This window comes from Hyaena hyaena, unplaced genomic scaffold (assembly GCF_003009895.1).
Source record: "Hyaena hyaena isolate Hyena2069 unplaced genomic scaffold, ASM300989v1 scaffold_591, whole genome shotgun sequence".
In the NCBI taxonomy this organism is placed as follows: Eukaryota; Metazoa; Chordata; class Mammalia; order Carnivora; family Hyaenidae; genus Hyaena; species Hyaena hyaena.
In genome coordinates, this window is record NW_024081224.1 from 541,025 (window position 1) to 559,191 (window position 18,167).

An 18,167-nucleotide genomic window follows, 5' to 3' on the forward strand; every position below is an offset into this window, starting at 1 on the left:
GTGGTAGAGCCCTGACCCTGGGGCTGTGCCCTCCGGCCACGCGCCCTGTTTTCTCGGACTCAGAGTGAAAAGGCTGCCCTCCCTCCTGGATCGTTTGTGGAGCCTCTTCCTCAGTGCTGCAAAATCCCTTTGTGACAAGCTTGGATTAAAGCAGGGCAGAGTGCAAACACAAAAAAGAACCTCCTGGCGCATGAGGAGGGGGGACAAAAACCTGGAAAGCATCCCCAGGGAGAAAGAGCACGTGGTTCTACCCAAGGATTGTCACAAGAAAGGGTTAAGCATCCCTGTCTCCCTGGGCTTTGTGCCAACCCTCTAAGCTCCTAGAGGCTCCGGGTCAGAGGTTCTCAGGCCAGAGTCAGTGCTCAAGGCGCATCCTTGGGTCTGGCACGGAAAGCAGCTGTGAGAAGGGCAGGCCAGAGGAGGACAGTGTCCTCGGTGTCCCCAGAGGAACCTGTGTGCCGGGTATATCCCTGGAAGTCAGGAGTCAGCCACAGAAGGAATTCCCGGTTAAAACAAGCAGGCTGAAAAGAATCCCTGATGTCCCAGGAGTGACCGATGTGCGTGAAGCCAGCTGCTTATCTCTGCCCATCCAGGATCCAAAGGGCTCGGCTACTTGACGGACCCCGTCACAAATGAAGGAGACCCAGATGCTTCGCTTGCCCAGGACCTCATGGCTCGAAGTGGCCAAGCCAGGCTACAGAAGCCAAGTCCAGTGGGCTATCTCCTAAAGCTAGGCGGCCCCTGGGCCTCTCCCTGTGCAGGTTGGGAAGGAAGCCTACTTCTTAGGGTGTGGACCTTCTGGAGAGCCTCTTGGGGATCTCCCTCTGCCAGGCTAAGGCCTCAGAATTCTCTGGGAGAAACAGGCGCGCACACACACACTCCCTCTCCCTCTCTCTCTCTCTCTCTCTCACACACACACACCCCTATGACAGCTTCTACATTTGGAGCTGACAGATGTGCAAGGTAACAGCTCGGCACCGCCTGTGCAGCTGAGGCCCCGGCGTCGCAAGTGGGATTATTTCCAGTATTATTTCCAGGCTCAGGGTGGCTTCATGAGCGCACGCCCGAGCGTGAGTGTGTGGATGAGTGTGTGTGAGTGTGTGGCTTCTCTCAAACTCTCTCCCTCCCTCTGAATCTGTCTTACGATATTTTCAAATCTTTCTGTCTCTGTCTGTGTCCCTCCCTGTGGTGTTCCCTCTTCCTCTCGTTGTCCTGCTCACCCCACCTCAGGCTCGCTGGGCCTTGTGTCTGTTTTTGTGTCTTGGCCTGGATGCTCCAGGAAGGAGAGGACACGTGCCTCCTTTCAGCTTCTTCACATTGCCCCTGCTCCCTTTCCTGTCCTACCCAGACTGGCCACAAGGATGGACTCTTAAAGCCCATTTTGTTCCAGATAATGTCCCTGCCTTGTGCACAGGGCTCCTGCTCAGGGGAACGGGATGGGCAGATCTGGGGCTACCCTGGGCCCAGGAAAGCAGCCTCTCAACCTTGGTCTTCAGGCCTGGCCTTCTTTTCCTAATGAGCCAGCTCACCCTGATACTCATCATTTATATGCAAATTAATATTTTGAGCACCAATAGTGCAGGCCTCTTCTGCCTCCCAAAATACTGCAAAATTTTCTCCCTTTCTGTATTCCCACCTCCCCCCGCCCACCATCACAGACATGGCCCTGTGCTAACCCTAAATCTGGACTCACAATGACCCTGACCCTGGCCATATACTGATCCTTAATTCTGATTTCAGACTAGCCCCTACCCTACCTCTGACTCTGTCCCCTAAACTTCCCTTCTCTGAGCAGCTGCCTTCTTTGGTCTCTGCCAAATAGCACCTGGGTTTGCAAGGTTCACAGCTCGCTTTTTAAATTAATGAATCAATTATTCTTCACAGCTCACTTTTCAATGTTCTAGTGCATGTGGGGACGCACACCTAGATCCAGTGAACTGGAATCTGGGGTGAAGGAGGAGTAATGGGAAAGTGATCGTTTTGTAATTTTTTTAAGTTTATTTATTTATCTTGAGAGAGAGGGCACACAAGCAGGGGAGGGGCAGAAAGACAGGGAGAGAGAGAATCCCAAGCAGGCTCTGTGCTGTCAGCACTCAAACTCACGAACTGTGAGATCATGACCTGAGAGCCAAAATCAAGAGTCAGACACTTAATTGACTGAGCCACCCAGGCGCCCGGAAAGTGATTTTTTTTTAAACTGCGCAGCTGATTCTGACACAGGTCAGCCCCACCCACTTCCATAACACACACACATTTGGGCTTTCCTTTAGGGGTTCCAGGGAGAAATCCAAGGTGGCTTTGAACCCCCATGTAGGGATACCTGGGCTGATGGGAGTTTGTCTGCAGAGACCTAACTCCCAGGCACCATCATCACACCGGAGCCATTCCCAATGCTTCACTATCCACCTGGCGCTGGCCTCTCCAGCGTTCATTGGCTCACTTGCTTGCTCATTCTCTTTACTCATTCATTCATTCATTCCTCACTCAACAGGGCCTCAGTGGGTTAGGTCTGAGTAAGGTCTGTGGAATATATGCAGCCTTTTGAGCCTTAGGCCTTGGATCCCTGGGGTCAAGCTGGGATTTGGAAGGGCAGAGTGGGGGAAGGAAAAGTCTCTGCAGAAATGGGACCAAGACCTGAACCAGAGTATGGGCCAGGTAGACTCCTGCGGCTCCAAGGGGAGGCACCAGGTCTGGGAATGGGAGCCAGGGTCCTCTTTTCCCTTGCCCCTGGGTGGGGGATGGGAGACATGGGCCAGTGGGCTAAGAGACCACTAGGCAGTTTTCAGGTTAATCAGCTGAGGAATCACGCTCAGTCTCTGGGGTCAGCTGGAGGGTGGGCCTGAGAAATGGATCCCCCCAAAGAAAAAAAGGAACTTCCTTCTCCTTCCCTTTCTCCATCCTCCTTTCCCCCAACCTCTCCCTGAAAATAAAAGTCCAAGACTCCCCAGTTCAGTAAAGGCCATTAGGGCTGAGGGAGACAAAGGGCAAGGTAAGGGAGTCTTGCTGGGAAGAAACAATAATTGCAGGCTGGGAGTGAGGAGGTGGGCTCGACTTTAAAGTCTGAGGGAACATCCAGCCTTCAACTGTGCCTCTCAGCCTGTAGGCAGAAGAGCTCAGGACTGGGGTAGAGGAGCAAGGATGGCTCCTCAGCCACCCTTGACCCCTCCCCCAGGTGGCCCCAGAGGCTCAGAGAGCATCCTCAGCTACCTTCCCTGCACGCTGCCTAGTGGCTCCTCCCCTAAACACCAGATCATGGGGAGACGCTGTGGGAGCTGGAGAGGTGTCACCCCATGGGATGTCCACTCCAGGGGCTGGAAGTGCTCTTCACTCACTTCTTTGTCACCACACAGGACCCCGATGGTGAGGGAGCAAGCTGGGCACCCCGGGCCACAGGGGCATGTACATGTGCACACGAGTGAGAATTATTGCAAACATGTGTTGGCATAGGAGGCCACCTTCTGTTGGGAGATACTGTGGGTGAAGGAGGCCATATGCAGTATTCCAGAGCCCAACTTCCTGAAGTGAGACATGGGGAGATGCTAGGATGGAGCGTGTCCCCAGGGAGTGGTTCTGAGTGGGGACAGGCACCTCCAGACTTGGCCAACAATGGACTCAGGCACCAGCCTGCACTGTACTCAGGGGATGAAGGACATGAATTGGGGGGTGGGGAGGATGTTCCTGAACAGCCTAGTCCCAGCTGGTCACGTTCATGGACAGAGGTGCTGGATGTCCCTGGAGTGGGCCTGGAATATTCCCCTCCCCTGCCCCTCACAGCCCAGCTGCTGGCCTCAAGCTCAGGGTATTAAACACAAAACCAAAGTCTGCCCCGCTCGTTCACACCATAGACAAAGAGAAAGCTTGTTTGGTTTTTGGCTAATCTGAGGCCCTGCTCGACCCTGCAGCTGGACTCTGGGCATGTGCAGACATGTATTGTGTGTGTGTGTTTGTATGTGCTCGTGTGTGTGGCGGTCAACGCCGGGCCATGCACTCTGGGAACACAGATGGTTAGCCCCCAGAGGCTGGCAAGAAAGTCTCCCTGCCCTAGTGGTGGGGAAACTAGGGAGGCTGAGTCTGGGTCAAGGAGCAAGGTCTGGGAAATCCCTGTAGTCGGAGCCCGTGGGGACTCAAGGAGGACTTAGGCCTGTCAGGGAGAGTGACCCCAGCGCCCTGGGGAGCCCTGAGAGTTCTCAATCCTAGAATGCAGGGAGAAAGAGAGATGGGGGTTGTTTCCAAGGCTAAATCCCTGGGCTCAGAGAGGACAAGTATCAGGCATGGGAGAGCCTCGCCACCTGGTGGCGACATGTGGTACTCCTCACTCAGTCCTGGCCAAGCAGCCTGGTGGGGAGAGAGGGAAACAATCCCAATGCGGCCACCATTAGGGTTGCGCTGGTGCTGCGGGGTCTCACACTCCCACAGGGGCAAGGGGCCGGGTGAGAGATCTGCTCAACACTCACCAGACGGAAGGGGCAGCCCAGGCTGGCCCAGCCCCACCTGCAGGAGGGAATCTTAGAGCTCATCTGTTCTAAGGGAACAGAAGCCTCAGAGGAAGGAGGGACCTGGGCAGGACCCCGCATCTCTGTTACAGTGGGAAGAGAGACCAAGGGTTCCTGACTTCAAGACTCATGCATTTTCCCATAGATCTGCTGAGTCCAGAACAAGAGGTCCACACTGAACTCCAGCCCCACTGAGGTCCACAACAGTGAGTCCTCGCTGTAGGTCAGCAAGGGGGACGGCATGTGGGCGGCAAGAGGGGCTCCAGATTGATCTGGATCTTGATATTAAAAGGCAATGCGTACTGTTTGAATCTATGGGTACCTACTGTGATGCCAGCACTGTGCTGAACGTTTACAAACATTAGGTCATTCAGTGCTCACAATGACCCTTTGAGGGAGGCACCATTTTTCAGATTAGGAAACCAAAACACAATAGAAATAATTTGTCCTGGGTTACCAGCTGGTAAATGGCAGGACAAGGATGTGAACGCAGTACTTTTGACTCCAGCGAGGGCAAATGTTCTGCTGGACACAGACAGGAGCATGAGTCACTCGCTGCCTCCTAGGGAACCTAGCAGGGAATTGCCAGCTCCGGCCCAGGGCTTGGCTTCCAGAGATGAGCCGCCCAGGGTTCTCTTAGAGGAACAGCCTCAGTGCGCCCTCTGCTGTTCATGAGGAGGAACAAAGAGAGTTCCCTCCTACGCGATCAGACACAGGGCTGAGTCCTGCAGCTGGCTGGCAGGGACCATGAGCTCTCCTCCTAAATATGGGCCAAGGGCCAGGGGCTGGTTGGCTGGCTGTAGACCGCCGCCACTGTGGAGCTCCCGGCCATACATCCTACATCCACTGACTGGCAGAAGGATGGGTTTGGTCACACACCTAGTTTCTTAGGGCTTCCCTCTCTTGGAATATTGGCCACCTCTCCCAAGGCATGTTGATCCAAAGCCCACCTCACTGAAGACTGGGAACATGGGCCAGAAGGACTCTGCCAGGAGGGGCCGTGACAGCACCCCGAGGAGATGGGATCCATTCAGAAAATTGTCATGTGAGCACACAGTAGAATTGGGAATCCGAGAGGCCCAGGAAGCTGGGGGTCAGACCCTGAAGCCTAAATAACTCTTTGAATAGGTCAAGGATGAGGAAAGGGTAGTAAAGACTGGATAAAAGCATGATGGAGAAACAGGTATCTGGGCATGTCCATCTCTGAATCTGAGCTTGCCACTGGGTAGAGCTCAGTGAGAAGAGGCAGATACCTCCAAGACAATGCCCCTGGATATAAGGGCAACTCCCCAAGTTTGGGTTAATTGCTTTAGGGAACACCCCCAAGCCCAGCAAACCAGGAATCAGTATGGGCCCTGTATCAGAGGAGAAGGCAGGCATTAATAAAGGACAACCCACATTTTATTTGTATCTGCTTTTTACATGTACATAAACTCTCAGAAGCCTCTGCTCTCCATCTGGGGGACAGATGGCAGGTTCTGGAGGGAGGAGGCATGAGAATGAGGACATGAAGTTCAACGCAAGGTCCCGCTCCCGTGAGCATGGAGCATCCTTGTGTGCCAAGCTTGCACTGTCCTCCCTCCCCTGCAGGCAGTGAATCTAACATGGGCCCTCCTATTTGACGTGAGCTCAGCCATGGACTGGCGATGAGACCCAACTTCTTCTCTTCAAGGCTTTGGCTTCTTGTGCTGCTCTTCCTATTCCTAAAATTCCATTCTTGGGGAGAACACCGGTAACCATAACTTCTCTCCCCCAAGCTTCCCCTAACTCAGGGCGGTCAACAGACTCCTGAGAACTGGGGCTCCGGCCACCCAAGGCCCTCACTGCTTGCTGGCTCTGAAGGAAGGACAGTAGATATGAGTGCTTATCTGGGTAAGGCAGGATTGGCAGTGCCACCGTGGCAGGATGAGGGGAGGCACAGGGCTCCCCGGTGTGCCTGAAAGAGGGGGAGGAAAGCCCCAGGCAGCCAAGGACATTGGCTTATTTATCGTAGAAGTCCACATGGGCTCCAGACTTGAACGTGTCCTTTTGCAGCAAGCTTAGCAGTTTCTGGGCTGACGTCTTACAATCCACGAGCTCTCCTTTGGTCTTCAGCTCCTGCAGCTTTTTTCGCAAGTCTAGGTCCATTGAGGTCTCCCGGGCCTCCTGTTGCATGTCTGTGTCCAGGGGACCTAGGGCATGAAGTGCAGGAGCTGAGGTGACATGGCTGAGGCAGGGGCTCCTGCTGTGTGTATGGAGGACGGCCACAGGCAATACCTCATCCTGGCTGACAAGGGTGGTTAGTGTCACCAAAGGGGGTCACCAAAAGGGTCAGGGTCATTCTGTCACTAATGAGTTTTAGACTCAGAAATTCCGATGCCCAGTGAACTCGGTATCTCCAGACCACTAAGTCTACCAGCAAGCTTATCACCTCCTGTCCAACCAGCACCTCCTCCTCCTGCCTTTTTCACTTCTATTAATGAACTACTCTTCTCTCAAGCTCAAAACCTCCATCCCTGTCTCCTCCCTCCCCACTCTGTTCCCGTGGCCAACAAGTCACCAAGTAGGACCCTTCTGCCCCTACATACGCTGATAATCAGGCCCTTTATACTCCCCTGGTTCTCTCTCCCTGCTTCAGCTCCTTCTCTAGCCCTCCGCTAAATGCACCTTGCTAAGATATCATTGGGGTCAGTAAAATGGTGGCATAGGAATTTCTAGCACTTTTCTCCAGAAACATCAATTTGAACTACCGGCTGCCCATGAAATTACCTTCACAAAAGCCAAGGATTCCAGGTGAGGGATTTTACTACGTGGGTGAAGTGCAGAAGTAAGAAAGGATGCATTGAGGAGGGCAGGAAATATGGATCTGCACTACCCTTATCACCTCTTCCCCAAGCCTAGACACTCCCCTCCCCCGTGGGAGGAGAGTGTAGTAAGCACCTGACTTCACAGGGGATCCCCGAGCCACCCTGCCCTAGCACTGAGGCAACTCCCATGGCCGTAGGTGGTTCCCTGTGGGTTCCCATGAACCCAGGTCCCTAGCTAACCTTAGTGCCTGCCAGCTCAAGTGGCCCCAGGCAGCTCCAGGCTCCCAGAGAGCCCCAAGACACCCAGGCCCCCGATCCATTCCAGTATCAGTTGGCTCTTACGGCCTTGGCTTGCTCCCATGGCACCAGGCTCCTGACAAGCTCCTGTGAACCTCGGTACCTGGCATATCCTAGCCAGCTCCTGTGGCCCTAGATGGCTCCTGTGGCCCAAGCTTGCAATCAGTGACTATAAACCCAAGCTCTAGGTTGGAAGAGATGCCTATTCCTCAAATGCACAGACACCACCATAAGGCCACAAGGATGGTTAATAATCAAGGACACACATAAACACCACTAAAGGAAACCAGTAAAACTCAATGACTGACCCTAAAGAAATAAGATCTAGGAGGGGCGCCTGGGTGGCTTGGTCGGTTGAGGGCCTGACTTTGGTTCAGGTCATGATCTTGCCGTTTATGGGTTCGAGCCCTGCATTGGGCTTTCTGCCGTCAACACAGAGCCCGCTTCGGATCCTTTGTCTCTTTCTGCCCCCCCACCACCACTTGTGCATGCATGTTCTCTCTCTCTCTCAAGAATAAGTAAACAGAAAAAAATTTTAAAAAAAGAAATAAGATGTCTGAACAAATAATTCAAAATAATCTTCTTAAAAGAAATTCAGCGAACTATCAGAAAATGCAGATAGACACCTGAATGAAATTAGGAAAACAATACATGAACAAAATGAGAAGTTCAACAAAGAAATAGAAACCACTTAGAAAAAAACAAAAATCAAACTGAAATCCTACAGTTGAAGAATACAGTGACTGAAGAATTCAAGAGAAGTCAACAGCAGATTCAACCAAGCAGAAGAAAACGTTGGTGGCATAGGTCATTAGAAATCATCCAGTCAGAAGAAAAAAAAAAAAAGATCAAAAAAGAGTGAAGATGAATTAAGGGATACCATCAGAAGAGACACTCTATACATTTTTGGACTCCCAGAGAAATAATGGCTGCGAACCTCCCAACTCTGGGGAAAGATCTGTACATCCAAGTTTATGAAAGCTAATAGGTCACTCCAAAACTTCAACCCCAAATTATCTTCTTCAAGACACCAGCCCTATAGGACTTCACTGGCGAATTGTGTTTTTATGCCAGTGCCACTGTTTGCATGACTATACCTTTGTGATATAGTTTGAAATCTGGGACTGTGATGCCTCCAGCTTTGCTTTTCTTTCTCAGGACTGCTTTGGTTATTTGCTTTTGTGGTTCCACACAAATTTTCGGATTCTTTGTTCTCTTTCTCTGAAAAATGCCACTGGAATTTTGATAGGGATTGCACTGAATCTATAGATTGATTTGGGTAGGAAGGACATTGTAACAATATTAATTCTTCCAATCCATGAATACAGAATATCTTTCCATTTATTTGCATCTTCTTCAGTTTCTTTCATCAGTGTCTTGTAGTGAACAGTGTACAGGTCTCTCACCTTCTTGGTTAAACTTATTCCTAGGTATTCTGTTCTTTTTGATGCAGTTGTATATGGGGCTGGTCTCTTAATTTCTCTCATAGCCCATTATTAGGGTAAAGAAATGCAGCTGATTTTTATTTATTACTTTGTAGCCTGCAACTTTACTGAATTTATTAGTCCTAATAGTTTTTTGCTGGAGTCTTTAGGGTGTCCTATACGTAATATGTCACTTGCAAACAGACAGTTTTACCTCTTCCTTTCTGATTTGGATGTCTTTTATTTCTTATTTATTTTTTGCCTAATTGTTCTGGCTAGGACTGCCAATACTACATTAAATAAAAGTGGTGAAGAGTGGTTCCAATCTTAGAGGAAAAGCTTTTATCTTTTCATCATTGAATATGCTGTTACCTGTGGGCTTGTAATATATGGCCTTTATTATGTTGAGTACATTCCCTCTACACCCACTTTGCTGAGAGGTTTTTTTTTTTTTTAATATAGTAAATGGATGTTGAATTTTGTCAAATACTTTTTTTACATCTACTGAGATGATCATGATTTTTATCCTTCATTTATTTTAAAAATGTTTTTATTTTTATTTCTTTTTTAAGAGAGAGCGAGAGAGAGAATGCCTGTGTGCACATGCGTGCACACACATACGAGGGGGGTAGGGGCAGAGAGAGAATCCCAAGCAGGATTTGTACTGACAGATCGAGGTGGGGCTTGATCTCATGAACCGTGAGATCATGACCTGAGCCAAAACCAAGAGTTGGACACTTAACTACTAAGCCATCCAGGTGCCCCTATCCTTCAGTTTGTTAATGTGGTATACTGTATTGATTGATTTGCAGATGTTGAATCATCTCAGGACTCCCTAAGACCTAACTCAATCAAATGACATTCTAGGGTTGAAAACCACTCCTCGCTATGCTTTTCATTTGCTCACTGTTGATTGAGTGAGTCCTAGGCTGAGCCCGGAGGGGTGCTCAATGGTTCTTTCAATGGTGGCTGCGAGAATAACAGTGTCTGTGTTAGGGAAGACGGGAGGATTGGGTACTAGAGAGTATGAGGAAGTAAAAATAGCACTGATCATGAACTTGGAGGCAAGGTTTGATCCTGGCTCTGCTACATTTGGGCTTTGGCCAGGTCTTTCTAGGTCTTTGCCCCCAGGTTCCAAGGGGAACGGACTACAGACTATTGGATCTCTGTCTAAGTCATTCAGACATTATACAACAGCTCTGTCACCACCTTCTAATTCCATCAGCCTCAAACTTAGTATAGAAGCCTCACTTTTCCAAATGGGGCACAGTGGCATTGCAGAGTGGTGAGAAACCAGACCAAGTGTCACAAGCCCCACTACTGTTTAACTTTTGTGAAGGCAGGGGCCCTCTCTTATTTATCCCTGCATGCCCACAATGTTCCAGCACTGTTTAGCCTGGGATGATCAACATTTCACAATGTGTCTCTGTTATTTATTCAACTAACATGTACTGAGGTCTGACTCAGGTGTTGGCACTTTGCTAGGTGCTGGGGACCGTACAAGCACATAAGGCAAAGATCCTGCCTTCAAGGCTTTCCAATCAAGAGAGAGAAGTACAGATATGAAGAGAACACAGCCTGATAAGTTCTATCTAACATTCAGAAGTGTTAACAATTAGGAAGCACTTCACAACTAGGGATCATTTTCATCCACATTTCCTCATTCAGTCCTCCAAGCTGCCCTGTGAGACAGATAGCATCTTCCCTGTTTCACATAAGGAAATGTGGCACAGGCCTAAAACTCAAACCCTAATTGTCCTCAAACTCTAGTATCTCAGATTTTCTGGCCCCACCCTCCAGGCCAGGCAACCCCCAACCCTCTCACCTTATAGTCCAACTACACTCCCTGTCCTGGCCAGCTGTAACTGACTGGGAGCCTGTATTTCCCTCAAGGAGTGATGGTTAATGATTCAGGGACAATATACTCTGGGTTCTTTCTTAGAGGGGATGGACTAGGCCCTTTGCCCACCCCCCAGAGGGGAACCAGCCAGCTAGTTCGGGGTGACAGGGATGGTGGTAAGGACCCACCTACCTGGGGCATAGCTCAGCACCCTCACGCTAGGCTCCTCTGTGGCTAGGACCTGGAACATCATGTCACGGGCTGCTTTCCCTGCACAGTACAGTCCCCAGCCCTTGAAGGGCTGCAGAGCACAAAGGGACGAGATGTTAACCACGGTCCTGATGAGGCCAGGACTGTCTGGAAAGGCCTTCAAGATGCTGGAAGTCAGGCAGAGCATGGAGGTCAAGTTCAGAGCCCAGTAGTTGTTCACTTCAACTGGGTCACCCACGTCCACGAGGCCTTTGGACACGTCCCCAAGAGTGCCTGAAAAACCAGACCATAGGAGTCACTCTGTGCAGATGGGTCCTTCTCTTCCCCCAGCTTTCTCGAAATTCCTCCAGACACCCCCCTCCCATCCAAACCTAGAGGAGTCTTCCTAGTGCTTCTGAAGGCGTCTCCCTCTTTCCGACTCTGCAGACACATCTGGGCTTGTTCACTCATCCCAAGCTGCAAACTGAAAGGGTGCATGCCCTGCTCTGGGCCTGGCGGGAGAACTCAGGGGGCCATTTGGAAAAGCTGGTGATTTACTTCTGTTGGAAAGCCTCATGCCCTGACTCAGGCCTCCGCCAGAGGGCGCGGAACAAGGAGATCGAGGAATGTTCTACAGGCGTTTTGGAAAACTGCCCTGAAACGGGAAGGAGTGACGGTGGGGAAGAATGAGCCGCACCAATGGCAACCGAGTCCTCCTCCATACCTTGCTGAAACAACCAGGATTTTTTGACATCCTCTCTGATTCCTAAGAGTCACCTCTAAAGTTCCCAGCGGTTGGGGAAAGTGAGAAGAGACAGGGGCGTTAAGCACTATTGCTAGGGCTCCCCTGGGTTGTCCGCCTCTGCCGGCGGGCCTCTTACCCGCATTGTTGATAAGCAGCACCCGCTGCAACCCCTCGGGCCTGGGAAGCTCGCGCAGGGCGCCGAGCAGCTGCTGCAAACTGGCATCGACGCCCAGGTCGGCGGGCACCCGCACCACGCGCAGGCCGGGCCGCTCGGCGTTCAGCTCGGCCTCCAGCTGCCGCAGCGCCTCGTCGTTGCGGGCGCTCAGGACCATCAGAGAGCCGGGCGACAACAGCCGGGCCAGGAGTGGGGCCAAGACGCGGCCAAAGCCACGGGAGGCCCCGGTCAGCACGCACAAGGCGCGCCCCAGGCCGCCCTGCTCGCCACCGCCACTCTCCATACCCCCGACCTGCGCCAGCTCACGCCCGACCCGAGACTGGCGGAGGGCGGGCCGATCGCGGTAGGAGTAGGCGAAGGCCCGGCCGCGGGGGGCGGGAACCGAAGGGTTCGGCTGCGATTGCTGGGCGCCACTTTCCTTGGCCGCCTGTGGCGGAAGCGGAGGCGCCTGCGCTGTCCCAGAGTGCGGGGAGGGGCCAAACCGAAAGGGCGGGGGAAGCACGGCCGGCCCGGGAGGAATCCTCGTCCAGTTCTGGGCATAGCATCATTCTCCCACTGCCACCTATTTCCCACCCCCTCGCTTCCTCACGTTCACACCCCCCCTCCCCCGGTCAGGGACGCCTCGGCCTCCCAAGTTAACATCCCACCTCTTTGCACAAGGGACCTCCTCCAGGCCAGGCCATCCTGCCCTGTGCTGGGCGTCCCTGTGAGTGGCCAGTAAAAGCCCCGAGTGAACCGCATGCCAGTCTGGGCTCTGGGAACTCACCAATCTCGGGGTAATGGAAGTTACCTCTGGGAGCACCACAGTGCTCCATGGAGTGTTGTAAAAACCTCTGGTCTCTTCCTAGACTCAGCAACTCTGTGCACCAGCCAGTTTCCCATCCTCTGAGCTTTCTGACCCTTCCTGCTCTTCAGGTCTGTGTTACACCGATTTCTGCACCCACTCATGCTACACTTTTCCTAATGGTCAATTGCACCTACTCCCCATTTCGGAGGACATCAACTACCTCCATTTTGACTTCAAACTTTCTAACTGATGTTTTTCTAGTTTATTTCTCAACTCAGGCAAAAGACCTAACCTATCCCCTTCAGGCAGTTGGGACTGCCCAGCCGCCAGCACCCCTTGTGGCTGACCTCAAAGCAATGGTTGGTTTGACGGTCACAGTGTATCTGCATGCGCCCACGGACCTTTGCCCCACATTTTCCTTATGTAAACCTTGAAGTATTTTTGGTACTTTGGAGACAGTCCTTGAGTGGCTAGTCTGCTGTCTTCCCAAGTGTTGGCCTCACTGAAATAAATTCCTTTCTAGTTTGACCACCACCCGTTTCTCTGCCTTTGCATGTTGTCAGCAGCAAATGGCCGAACCTGGTCCGGGACCCCTGCAGCCAGGCACTCTTTCACCCCCGTGCCCCCAGCTACACTTCAAGTTTACACAGTCATCTAAGTCTGTTCTTCCAGACCCATACTTGAGAAAACTCACTTTCTGATTTTTTTCAAGGAGAGAAGGAAGATGAGAAGGTTGAGAGACAGCTACACGTTTCCTAAACAAGGATACTCTTGAGAGTTTAGCAAAAGTGGTAAGCAACCTTGGGTAACTCAGCCCAAGCCCTCATAGGGCTGTTCTCTCTCTGAGGATAGAAAGCAAAGTTGCCTTTCAAGTCTCCTGGAAAAACGCATTTTGCTTCCTTGTGTTGTGTGAGCTATCATGCCAACAGCAAAACGATTTGGAGGAAAGGTTTCTACTGTCAACATGGATTTTGGCATGTTACTACAATCTTTTTGTAACACATTCAGTTCAGGGGCACCTGGGTGGCTCCGTTGGTTAAATGTCTGACTCTTCAGCTCATGATCTCATGGCTCCTGAGATCAAGCCCTGTGCTGGACTCTGTGCTAGCAGCTTAGGGATTCTCTCTCTCCCTTTCTCTCTGCCCTTCCCTCCCCGAGCCCCCAAATAAATAAGCCTGAAAAAATATTTTTAAAATGTGCAGTTCAGGGACTCCTTGTTAGCTCAAACGGTTAAGTGTCTGACTTCAGCTCAAGTCATGATCTCACGGTTTGTGGGTTCAAGCTCCAGGTCAGGCTCTGTGCTGACAGCTCAGAGTGTGGAGCCTGCTTTGGATTTTGGGTCTCCTTCTCTCTCTGTCCCGCCCCCCTGCTCATGCTCTGTCTCTCAAAAATAAATAAAACACTTAAAAAAAAGTGCAGTTCAGACTGTATGTCACCATGGAACACATTCTAACAACAAATGAAACTGCAAAGAAACCTTAAACATCATTTAGTATATTCCTTGTTAAAGTGCACAGTATTATTTTGAAACTATTTGATGTATATTAGGACCAACAAAGTAATTATGCTAATGTTGTTAGGAACCAAGATTTCCAGTGTGAAAGAAATCAGGTATAAATTGAAGGAAGTTAAGGGGAAAAGTCTGTAAACTTCAATTTGAATTGGAATCCAGAAAATTGTAGAATTTATTGCACTTACTTTTAAAACCATGTTTTTCACTTCTGCATATTCTGGTTTTCCAGTACCTGTGTTTAACCTTTTTAAGAGTTCTTCTGCAGTAATGGCAGAGATCAGAGTATGCTCTATGAACATTAATAAAAGGAAATCTCCTTTAGAATAGAGTTGGGAGGCCCTCAGGGTGAGCTCTCATACCCTATCACTTATGAATTACAGACCCAGGGGAAGAGAAGGACCTTGCCCTTGGCCACTCCTATCCCAGCAAAGTGCAAGGAAGGCCTTTCTCCTACCCTGGCAACAGCCCAGCCAATGAGATACTGCAACAGTGCAGCCAATGAAAAGCCACTATGCTTTGAAGTCTCAGTTTCCTCCAATGGACTTTCTGTTTATAATAACCAAGCTTCCCCTTTCCTCTATAAAGGAGCGTTCCTGGCTTTCATTGAGGGAATTTACTTAAAGTCCCCTAGAAGTAGTTTGTGCTCTGGATTGCGAGTCTCTGCTATCCCCAAATAAACACATATTTGCTGTTACAGTAGCTGGCAGTTTTATTCTGTAAGGTTAAGTTACTTGGTGGTCAGAAGTAGGATGCAAAGAAAACTCCCAGCAACTCGAGGCTGGTGAACAAACCTGAGCTTAGCACCCACAGAGCCAACGGGGCTCACTACTTTCTCGCTGACCCTGGAGTTTGTGGTAAGTTTCCTCCTGGATTTTGAGCTCTGCGCTTTGTGTTTGCCCTCTCCAGGCTTTTTAGGGAATCTGTTTTAAGGCCTTGGTTCCCCCCCGCCCCCACTTTGGAAGTGCTCATCTGGCCTTTGGTCGGACTTCTTTTGGGGACTGTACTGATTGTTGGAACTGTACTGGTCTTTACTCTGATTCATTTTGGAACCGGGGTGCCCCTGATGAAACTTTGCCCTGGAGAAAAACCTCTAAGAAATGGGATCACAGTCATCAAAATGCTCTGAGGGTGCTGCCCCCTTCCTCACTCTTACTGGGACTCTGGCTGGTTTTATGTTTAAAAACTATGATCTTTCTGCATGCGCGTTTACAACTAAGTGGACTAACTTAACCAAAAGTAATTGAGAACACTGGCACTGGGTGGCTCAGTCCCTTTAGCCTCCGACTCTTGATTTCGGTTCAGGTCTTGATCTCCCGGTTTGTGGGTTTGAGCCCCGCTTCTGGCTCTGCACTGACAGTGTTGAGCCTGCTTGGGATTCTCTCTGCCTCTCCCCTGTGCGCGTGCGCGCTCTCTCAAAAATAAATAAGCAAAAACACAAACACCAGTGGCCATTATAGGGAACTTTTTATCTCTCCAAACTTAATTTACTCAAAGTTAAATTAGAAAGCTATGGGTCCTTAAAAGAAAAAAAAAAAAAGATAACTGACGGGGATGCCTGTTTTAAATGGTACTGATAGAATAGGCAGTTAGTTAGACATGAGCTGGAGGTAAAGATGGTGATAAATAAGTTACACATTAGAAGCCTGGGGGCACAACATCCTGACTTTGTGGCTTCCACGACCCCTCAACATCCTGGCCTTGTGGCTTCCAAGATGCCAAGGCTAACAGACCAAGAGCCACAGGTGCAGAACTTGCCCTCTCTTCTTCATCCTCTGCCCCAGGGTAAACATATAGCGTCACTGTAAATATATTTACATTATGGTTTCAACCTTGCCCCTGTGGGAGGAAATGGACAGGACAGTTCCAGCAAGAACCTTGTAGGCCCAAAACTCCTCCTCCTAATTGGCAGGAGGAGTCCCTTAGATGATTGAAAATGACCTCAGTTCGAGATCACCCTAGCTATGACTCATAACCTATGTAAACATAAAAAGAAAAGACACCCCTAATCCTGGTGCAGTTGCTAACTCCGGGCCTGCTCACTGTCCCTTCTTGACAGTATTCTGTCCTTAGTAGTGCTTTGTGCTTGTGACCTTCAGGCCGTCTTTGAGTATGGATCCTCAAATAAATCTTTCGTGGGGAATCCAAGCATTGAGGCCTCCATTCATACGATGCAGACTCTCCCATGGGTAACAATACCTTGAGGCTTCCAGATATTTTCAGACCTAGCCTTTTCTAAACCTAGCTGCTTCCAGAAGGACCCCTTTGGTAACAGTCCTCAGGGATGGAGTGGTTTACCTGGACTGGGAGAGAGCCTGGAAAATTCTTCTTTTCTGAGAAAGATGATTATCTGCCTCCTCCCAATCCCCCAGCGCCCCGCCCTGTCAATCCTATTCCAAGCAATATTTCAGCAGTTTGTGAATCATATTTCAGTGGGCAACACAACCCATAGTATTCCTTTAATAATAGTGCAGTGGTCTGGGTGGCTCCGTCAGTTAAGTCTCTTGACTTCGGTTTAGGTCATGATCTCACAGTTTATGAGTTCAAGCCCCATATTGGGCTCTGTGCTGACAACTCAGAGCCTGGAGCCTGCTTCAGATTCTGTGTCTCCCTCTCTCTGCCCCTCCCGCACTCGCATTCTGTCTGTCTGTCTCTCTCTCAAAAATAATAAAAATTAAAAAAAAAATTTTTTAAATATCTCAGTGGTTCCCAAATTTGTTTACACATTGGAGTCACGAGGGCACGAGGGAACTACAAAAACACTGATGATACCTGTGTCCCATAGGCCTGGACTTAGGAATTTTTTAATAAAATTTTTGTTCAGTTTACTTAAACTAAAAAAGAAAGAAAGAAAGAAAGAAAACCATTCACCATTTCACCCACCCATTTCTTCCATGTCTTATGACCACCAATCTGTTCTCTGGATCTATGCGTTTGTTTTTGTTTCTAGTTGGTTTTTTATGTTTTTTGTTTTTTGTTTTTTTTTAGATTTCACATGTAAGAGAGGTCATGCTGTATTTATTTTCTGACTTACTTCACTTGGTGTAATGTTATTGAGATCTGTCCATGCTGTTTCAAATGGCAAGATTTCATTTGTTTTTAATGGTTGGGTATTTATCCATTCATTCATCTATGGATGCTTAGGTCATTACCATATCTTGGCTATTGTAAATAATGTTGCAGTGAACATGGGGGTGCAGATATCTTTTCAAGTTAGTGTTTTTGTTTTCTTTAGATAAATACCCAGAAGTGGAATTGTTGGATCGTATGGCAGTTTTATTTATTTATTTTTTCTAGGAACACCTGTGCTGTTTTCCACAGTGCCTGCACCAATTTACATTCCCATTAACAGTGCACGGGGTTTTCTTTTCTCCACATCCTCTTTTTATTAACACTTGTTATCTCTTGTCTTTTGAGTTTTGCAATTCTAACAGGTGTGAGATGATGGCCTCATTGTGGTTTTGAGATTTGCATTTCCCTGATGATCAATGATACAGAGCATCTTTTCTTGTACCAGTTGGCCATCTACATGTCTTCTTTAGGAAAATGTGTGTTCAGATCCCCTGCCCATTTATTAATCAGATTGTTTTGTTGTTGTTTTGTTTTTTTGGGTGTTTTTGCTGTTGGGTTATGAGTGCTTCAGATATTTTGGATATTCACCCCTATCAGATATATGATTTGCAACTATTTTCTCCCATTCAGTTGGTTGATTTTTCATTTTGTTGATGGTTTCCTTTGCTGTGTAGAAGCTTTTTAGTTTGATATGATCTTACCTATTTTATTTTTTGTTTTTCATTTGGCTTTTGAAATTTTTATTTTATTTCAATTAACATACAGTGTTATAGTAGTTTCAGGTGTACAATATAATGATTCAACACTTTCATATATCCCTGGGTGCCCATCACAACAGGTGCACTCCTT

The 18,167-nt window shown here is 49.2% G+C and overlaps 1 protein-coding gene across 1 annotated transcript; it reads right to left on the reverse strand.

Annotated features, from left to right (window-relative positions):
• Positions 1–5,872: 5,872 nt before the first annotated feature.
• SPR (sepiapterin reductase) lies at positions 5,873–12,373 on the reverse strand. Its single transcript, XM_039256886.1, has 3 exons — positions 11,911–12,373; positions 11,033–11,323; positions 5,873–6,664 (listed from the first exon to the last, which is right to left on the reverse strand). Exons 1-3 carry the CDS (start codon positions 12,230–12,232, stop codon positions 6,474–6,476), a joined length of 804 nt encoding a protein of 267 aa, XP_039112817.1. The 5' UTR covers positions 12,233–12,373; the 3' UTR covers positions 5,873–6,473.
• Positions 12,374–18,167: the final 5,794 nt, after the last annotated feature.

Excerpts from the sequence above, each read along its gene's own strand:
- SPR (XM_039256886.1), bottom strand. The coding sequence starts at position 12,232 with ATGGAGAGTGGCGGTGGCGAGCAGGGCGGCCTGGGGCGCGCCTTGTGC. Across the intron at positions 11,324-11,910 it reads GCTGCTTATCAACAATGCGG|GCACTCTTGGGGACGTGTCC; the intron begins GTAAGAGGCCCG and ends CTGGTTTTTCAG. Across the intron at positions 6,665-11,032 it reads GGTGCTGAGCTATGCCCCAG|GTCCCCTGGACACAGACATG; the intron begins GTAGGTGGGTCC and ends TTCATGCCCTAG.